Below are 8,513 nucleotides of genomic sequence, written 5' to 3' on the forward strand. Positions count from 1 at the left end.
GTTGGCCCATGGGAATTATCATGGTATGGTATAATAAAAAAACAACAACGACAAAAACGTTTAAAAGCCATTGATATGCAGGCAGAAAGGAGCAAATTCACATGAGAGTTTTTTATTTTTTATTTTTAGAGGATTTTAGTATTTATAGAGCATTAGGAAGTGAAAAGGCTTTAAATAAAAAAAATGACATGCTGGTTCTTCCCGCATACATTTTGTACATATTTTTTGTGGCTCAACTTGCCCCAGAAGGTGGCACAACTTAACCAAAAGATGGGGCAAGTTGAGCCATTTGACATCGTTTTTTTAAAGGTCACAATGACTTTCAGTGTGGGGGGTAGAAAGTTATATATAGTTGAAAACATTTCACAACAATCAAATTTAAAGACAAGTAATTAATACTACAATATCATTAGTCACATCAATTCTAACATGCAAAATGCAAAAAATGTCACAACTTACCCCGCCTTCCCTTACATGGTCAAGCGCCTAACAGCTGCTTGGGTGGCTCTCTCTTTCTTCTGGCATTTCTGCTTTTTATTGTAGACTGATATCATTTTATTACCATGATTACTGCCAGATATGAGGAGACGTAACACTGACACTACTGGAGAAATTTGTAATCATATCTCCGACTCAGGTTTTTGCATTTTATGGAAGTTTATTTTGGATTCAATCTGCTTCTTGAAGTAGACCACAGCCTCTACATTGCCATGTTCTATAATACTAAACACAAGTGCCCTTTGTCGTTTTGGACAACAAAAGGAGGAACAATGATTTAGTTGATCCTTTTTTATGATGTTGGCAATTCTTAGTAACTAACAAGTTTGACAAAGAAAGTGGTCTTTTGAGACTTTGGTCTTTTAAATCCCAGGAATGGCATCTTAAGTGTCCCTTTGTCTGGGCAAAGTTCATTGGTAAAAGTACCCTATTATAGTAACACTGATTTCAACTTTCAACATTGTACTTTCGGGCGATATTCAGAAGAACCAGGGGCTTTCTCTTCATCAGAATACTTCTAACTCTGATGGGATTCCTTATACAGCTGCAGTCCCAATTACTCAGGATGCATCAAAAAAAAGAATTCAGTATGAAAGGGGCGTGTTCAACAATATTCATTGTCGGGTTAGTGCTCCAATGTGGTCAACTATTAATTATCTTGGAATATCAACAAGACAACCAGTGCTGCCCCAATACGATCACTTCTTTCATCAAGGAATCATCTACATGCTCTGCATTAAAAATTCGCCTCAAAACTTATTTATTTGCGCTTTATTATTGAGACAGTCTACATAACAGCTTTAATCATCTCCCTTTCTTTTAATCGCATATAGACGCCCATGGGCTTTGATATGCGCTATAAAAAAACTATTATTAAACAGTCAAGAAACTCTCATTAGTTACACAGTACACAGTGGGGAGGAATCGGGGTTGCTGCCCCAGACATTTTTTAAAATTTATCTTTCTTAATGAAAATTTAATGACAATATGTGCTCGAATTCTTTTAGTTTTACTTTAGAAAATGCAAAAGCACTCCATGACAAGATCTGTCGCTTCACTCCCTTTCTTTCTTTGAGTTGGGCCTTCTCTGTGAAACCCTTATTTTTTTTTATCCAGGTTCTGATTTGCAATCTCCAGGTAAATACGTAAACACATGATTTTCTGTACATCCTCTATCGTTGTAGGTCATCCAATAATGGTTCCTAATGCCGCCTTCAGACTATCTTTACTGACTAAAATAAAAATAGATGAAATAATATATTCAATGCACATCATTTGCAAAAAAGTATACCCTTCGACTTAGACATGTTAGAACAGTTTTTCATTTTTTGAAGTTGATCGGTTGAAAGGTTTTGGGCTGAAAAATGTTTAAAGTAGATAAAATGGTAGGTAATAGTTCATTGATCCGGTATGTCATTTCTCTATAGGGAAGGTCTCCAGACAGGAACATTCGACCTTTTAAGAGGAGTATTTCCAAGAATGATGTCAGCTACCTTCTCTGCAATCATTATAACAGGGGCATTCAGATTTCCACTCAAGTTACTAGGCATAATGGACGCGTCTACAACTCTAATATTCTCTAAGCCAAAGACACGGGTTTTGCTATCAACAACAGCCATAGGATCATCTTCAGAACCCATTTTGCAGGTACACGATGGATGATAATTTGTGGTTGCATTGGCACGGATAAAAGCATCGAGTTCATCATCACTCTTGGCAGATGATATCTCTTGCATTACACTTGCCCGGAATTCGTCAAAGGCTTTCTGGGAAACGACATCTTGCGCGATTTTGATAGCTTGACGTAGGTCTCTGCGGTCAGTATCTGTGTGAAGATAGTTTGGGTCAATAATAGGGTGGTCCTTAGGATGAGAAGACCTGAGCTTGATGTATCCTCGACTGGTTTCTCTCAGGGTATTCACATGGATATTAAACCCACTCTCTCTTCTCCCCGATCCTTCCAAAAGAAATTGAATATTAGGGTGATTCGTCAAAGAGTGACTTCTGAGAAAAGCACCAGCTTCAAGGTTGGTCGTAGCGGTAGGACCTGTCCCAAACATCAACCACTCCAGACTATCGGCTATCTTAGTAGGAAGATGAGAAAACGAATTTGTTTTTCCTGTACCATAATTTAAGACGACCTGCAGATGATCCTGAAGATTTTGTCCCACTCCAGGAAGATGACTGACCACAGTGATGCCCAGTAGCTTCAGCTCATCTGCATTGCCAATGCCAGAGAGCATAAGCAACTGCGGGGAATTGATTGACCCTCCAGATAAAATCACATCATGTGTCGCCACTGCGACTTCCTTAGTATTATTCTGGGTGTACTCAATGCCAACTGCCTTTGTTCCTTGAAACAGAATTCGATCAGCGAATGAGTTTGAGATAATGGTAAGATTATTTCTCTTCAGGACGTCCCCAGATCGAAGGTATGCACTTGCAGCATCCCATCGAATCCCCTTGTGCACTGTCATATCAACATATCCAAAACCCTCCTGTTGATATCCATTCATGTCGGAAGTAAATGGATATCCGCATTCTTCTCCTGCTCTGATAAATGCATCGAAAATTGCACTCTTTGATTTACCTCTAGATACATGAAGAGGACCATCACCTCCACGATAGTCATCTTCACCAAGTTCATGCCACTGTGATCGTTTGAAATATGGTAGACAATCTGAATATGACCAGCCTATGGCACCCTCTCGTTCCCATCGGTCGTAATCGTCAGCATGACCCCTGGTATAGACCATTGAGTTAAGAACTGAAGAGCCACCAAGAACTTTACCCCTAGGCCAATATACTTCTCTGTTGTTCATATACTTCTGAGGGATGGTGTGGTAATACCAATTAGAGGTCATGTCACTTCGATTGTAACGGAAAGCAGCTGGAATCCTATTTCTCAAAGAAGTTCCTTCGATTCCCGCCTCGAGGAGTAGAACATTGTTGCTAGGTCGGGCAGAGAGGCGGTTTGCCAGAACACATCCTGCAGATCCTGCTCCGACGATGATGTGTGTGAATTCTTCACGATGGTAGTTTTCCGTCCTCTTCATGCTGATTGATCTCCATTGATGATGAGATGTACTCGTCAGAAGCTTCCGCGTGCATGGAGCTGAAGATATGAAAAAGAGATGCAAATGTTTACTTAACTCTTATGATTTATACTTCTTCAATGAATTCATGTACTGGAAATTACATTTCCAATACGTTCCGTAGTTTATTGCGTGGAGTGTTGTAGTTCCATGACTTAATAAAGGCTATGGGTTGAAATCCGAGCCATGGCGCAATTTTCTTTGCGATAAAGTAGATAAGATTAAATTCATCTATACCCGAATAAAATTCCAAGCAGTTCAAAAAATTGTTTCGGGGGGGGGGGGGGGGGAGTCAAGAGCTTTACTTTTGACATGATAACATTTAAAACCAGTGTTTAGCAAACTATATTGGATAAATAATGTGTTAATGTGAACAGAAGCATCAATGAAATATTACAAAGTGATCGTAGAAAGATGAAGAGGGGGGGGGGGGGAAGGAGGCAGGGAAGACGAAGAGGAAGTAAACGAAGAAGAAGAGGAGGAGGAAGAAGTACTGGAGCCTCTATTCATAAATATGCATGTTTTTTTTTTTGGCAGATTCCTTTTTTTATTTGAATTGTTCCAGCACAGAAATTCCCCGCTACTTGTTTTATGTGATATTCCTTTATAGGAAGTATAGAAAGTTTTAAGTATGAACGGGCTAAGTTGTTGAGTATCATTGAGCATCAATATTGCAGTATTGTCTTTCCCATTCTTTTCTAGAGCATCTTATTTCAGTTCACTTAGATTATCGTTTCCAGATGAATCTCAGGCGTATTATTATTATCATTTTTAAACAAGTGCACACCTAGTTACCAATAATGCATATATAGCATTTACATTTCTTTGAAAGCAGGATAAAAAAGCATTGTAGATTAAATGCCTTGCTCACGGGCATAGGTCCCACGGCCTGGGGATCGAACCCCGGATTTTCCATGTAAAGCCAGGCGCCTAAGATCGCTCGGCCACTGCACCTCCAGGCGAGCTGCTCGATATTTTATTTTTTGCTGTCTATCTTTAAAACATTTTTTCACATTTCCCCCATACTTAATTTAAATATGACCGATGTGATGATATCCAAACATTGTAGACTCTATCATCGTCATATATACCTCCTACCCACACAAAATGATGGGCAAAGTTTTTGCTGAAAAAAATATCAAGAGAATGCTTGTATTGTATGTGAATGATCATACAAACATATTATACATGTATAGGCTCAAAGTGTAGTGACAGTGCATAGGAATAATGCTTTCTATGAGAAAGAATGTAAATTTGATTATGTTTTCTAGTTAATCTAATATATACACAGCAAAAAAAGTAAGTCCCCCTAAATCAAATAGCTGTTACTTTTGAACAGAACGATTTTGAAAAACGATTTTTCGTAGGTGTTTTTTACACTCATTACGCAATTCCTGGGGAAAATTAGATTGATCGGTTGAGTCATGCATGAGTAATCAAAGATTGAATTAAAACTGATGGATAATAAAAACAAGAGCAATTCACATTTGAAACTGAATCTGCCCCCATTGTTTACTTTATTACCCCTCAAAATGAGTCTGTGACATTGAAAATGCCCTTTTTTCCACTTTGAGGAGGCTTGTGACAGATATTGATAGTTAGCAGTTGCATTTTTTCCATTAATGTAAAAAAGAGCTAATCACATTTCACATGTTCCTTCAAGCGTGAATGTTTAATCAAACGCATTTGAATAATTTGAGAATAGATATTTCAGATCATTTCAAAATGAAACCGTACTTGCTTCTAATATTTGAAATTGGCATTTGTTGTTTTTATTAAAAGTTCATTGATCCGTGAAACGACGACTTTTGTTTGAGATACTCTTCCCAAAAAATAAATGTCATCATATTCGATCATTTTTATCGATAGAAAGTTTTAAAAGATCCAATTAGAGCAAATTTTATCTTGTGTATATTCAACCGTGAAATTTAGCCGAAAAACTTGTATCGTCTTTTCGAAAGTACATTTTACTAGCCTTCTGACTATTTTTTCTCGATGAGAATGTAGAATTCGGAAATTATGGATGTTTGTTTAGGGTGGGGGCTTACTTTTTTGTTGTGTATACATGCATATGTGACCTGTCACCCAAAACCAACAATAAGTCGACCAGAGTGAATATTGAGATTTTTATTCAGCTTGAGAATTCATTTCATAAGCTTTAAAATTATATATAATATGTTAAAATTGACCAACAATAACCATTGCAAGTACTTGATTGAATACAGAGGAAATTCAGCAAGAGCTTAAAAAATAGGTAAAAAAACAAGCTTTGAAATTTGGGGTTGACTCAATCATGAGATGTGCGTACTGTGTAATATCAGTGAAACCTCCCAACAGTCCAAAAAAGTAGTGTCCAAGAAACTCTTGTATCTTTTCTTTTTTCAACTTCACGACTTAACTTTTTCACAGTGTGAAGATAACAAAATTGCTCTTTCAGATAGGATATTTTTAATAATTCTTGGTTTTGGAGCCTAAATTACTATTTTGGCTATTTATATAGAACCTTACCAGCGACCCTTTGTTGGTTTTGGGGCGGTAGGTAACATATTGTATTTTGGGAGGCACTTGTTCATTCTCATCTAATTATAGCAAAGAAATAGGCCTACAAATATTTTTACACTGTGTGGAGCGTTTTGGTGAAGTGAATTAGTCCCGGACTTCAAAGTTTTCTTCGGTAAGATTTTAATCCACACTGTGCTGCACTCGACTCGGGTAAGGTGAAATAATATGACACAAGTATCAAAACGCAGTTAAGTATATGCACATAGTAACTGCGCTATATAAATGGGAATATTATCATTATTATATTGTTACAAACATTCCTATGAGTTCTAAACCTTGTTAATAATCCCAATGAGAATTCATACCTTTCAGTTGCTTTATTCCAGAACAGAGCAGACTCATGATGTACCTTACAAATCTACAACGTCGGCAGCGTTCAATAATACTCTAATACAATGCGACGGCTAACTATATAATGTTCAAATTCCTTTACTTTTGCATAGGTTCATAAGCCCGAAATTTTTGGGAACTACGCTAGGTATCACGTTTCTGCACGGAACAATCAGAGGTCAAGGGGAACACTTCCGCTCCGGGGTTCACACGGGATATTGATTCAAAATTCAAGTACAATGTACCTAAAGTGAATCAATGTCAGGGCCGTCATTAAAGGGGCGGGAGGGGGGGGGGGGGGTGCGGCAACCCTCTACACTCACATCTCTCGACTTCGTAGGTAAATCTGAAAGCCAGTACAAGGAAAAAACAAATCAAACATCAATATTGCGCCCCTAGTTTTAACATCAATTTTGCGCCCCCCCCCCCTTGTTCGAACATTAATTTGTCGCTCCAAGTTTGTACATCAATTTGCCGCCCTCCCCCCATTTGAGCATCAGATCTGTGCACCCTACTTCATACATCAATTTGGCGCACATCCCCTACTTCGAGCATTTACTTTGGCCCAGTAGTTCAAACATCACTTTCGCGCCCCTAGTTGAACTTCGAGTTGCCCCCCCCCGTAGTTCACACATCAATTTGGGGCCCCAAACGAACATCAATTTGGCGCCGCTATTTCGAAAATCAAATCGACGTCCCGGTCGGTCAACATCAAATGCGCGCATTCCCTTTATCTGTCTCTTTTCCCATCTCCCTTTCCCTTTCTCTTTCCCCTTAATTCCTTTTCTCCACTTTCCTCTTTGTTTTCCTCCTCTCTTTCCTTCCCTCCTTTTTTTTCTTCGGAGTCGTTTAGTCCTCTGACCTTTTTTCTCTTTATTCTTCTTCTCTTCCTCCCCCTTTCCTCTCATTTTATTTTTTTTCTTTCCCCCTTTCTCTCTCATTTCTCTTCCTTTCACCCTCTTCCTCTCTCTTCCTTTTCTTCCCCCCTTTTCCTTACTCTTTACTCTAATTTTCTTTTTCTCCCTCTTTCGCTTTTCTCTCCTTCTCTTCTTTCTAAATTTTCTTCTCTCTTTTCTTCTTCCCCTTTTCCTCTCTCTCTCTCTCTCTCTTAGCGCGGGGGGGGGGGAGGCTCCCTCGGTCCTCGTGGATCCGCACCTGCTGCACCTCTCCCCTTATTGGCGAAAGCTGGATCCACCCCTGGTATTCTATCTTGATATTAGTTCATTAAATGTTCTTATTTCTTTTATGGAGACGAAATTTATATAATAAGCAATGCATTTCCATTTCATCTTCAAGTTTGTTTTCGAAGTACTTATATATGTTGGCCTCGTCATCATGGTCAATCAAAAGTGGTGTACATTTATTTACATAAGTGAGAGAGGGGGGGGGGGGTAATTTTAAGCGCATGCACTTTGGAGTTTGCATTGTGCCCTTAGATTTTGGAAGAAGTGGGTGGACTGATATTTGCCCTTGACATGTTTGAGGGTGACATTTTTTGTTTTAATAGAAAACAATACATGTGAATAAAAGGACAAGATTGGTTTAAACAATTGTTTTGCGGTTGTCATTTTATTTTCATCTTATGGTGCCATCGAATAACTAGTTTCATGGAATTGTTTTGGATGGACAATGTATCGGTTTCGCTGCAATTTACAAGCAAAGACATCAAGGTTTGACATGTACTTGGTGTAAGAGTTTTTAAACAGCATAATCTGCATTGTTTTCCTTTACCTCTTTCTTTTAAATATTATTTTGGTATGCGGTGCGACTTTGCATTGGAAACGAATTACTACTCTAGATTGGAGAAAAGTGAATGACAAACGAATTCTCCATAATGTTTGCACCAAAGTGACAAGTTTATCATCTATCGGCGATCAATGAGTGATCATTTTAATGATGGTTAGCAAAGGAGATACTACTATGTGCGGAATATTATCATTGTTTCAACTATTCATCATGTTCATACATTTAGCCTACAGTAGTGGAGACAATGTGACTGATTCTTCGCTTTCCAATCAATTTTCAGAA

The 8,513-nt window shown here is 38.3% G+C and overlaps 1 protein-coding gene across 1 annotated transcript; it reads right to left on the reverse strand.

The window, feature by feature from the left end:
- Positions 1-610: 610 nt before the first annotated feature.
- On the reverse strand, positions 611-3,609 carry LOC121430522 (choline dehydrogenase, mitochondrial-like). Its single transcript, XM_041627811.1, has one exon. The coding sequence runs from the start codon at positions 3,552-3,554 to the stop codon at positions 1,920-1,922; it is 1,635 nt and encodes a 544-aa protein (XP_041483745.1). The 5' UTR covers positions 3,555-3,609; the 3' UTR covers positions 611-1,919.
- Positions 3,610-8,513: the final 4,904 nt, after the last annotated feature.

The sequence above is a fragment of the Lytechinus variegatus genome, chromosome 17 (genome assembly GCF_018143015.1).
Source record: "Lytechinus variegatus isolate NC3 chromosome 17, Lvar_3.0, whole genome shotgun sequence".
Lineage (NCBI taxonomy): Eukaryota > Metazoa > Echinodermata > Echinoidea > Temnopleuroida > Toxopneustidae > Lytechinus > Lytechinus variegatus.

What these genes read in the sequence shown, in the direction of transcription:
- LOC121430522 (XM_041627811.1), bottom strand. Translation starts at nt 3,554, where the DNA reads ATGAAGAGGACGGAAAACTACCATCGTGAAGAATTCACACACATCATC.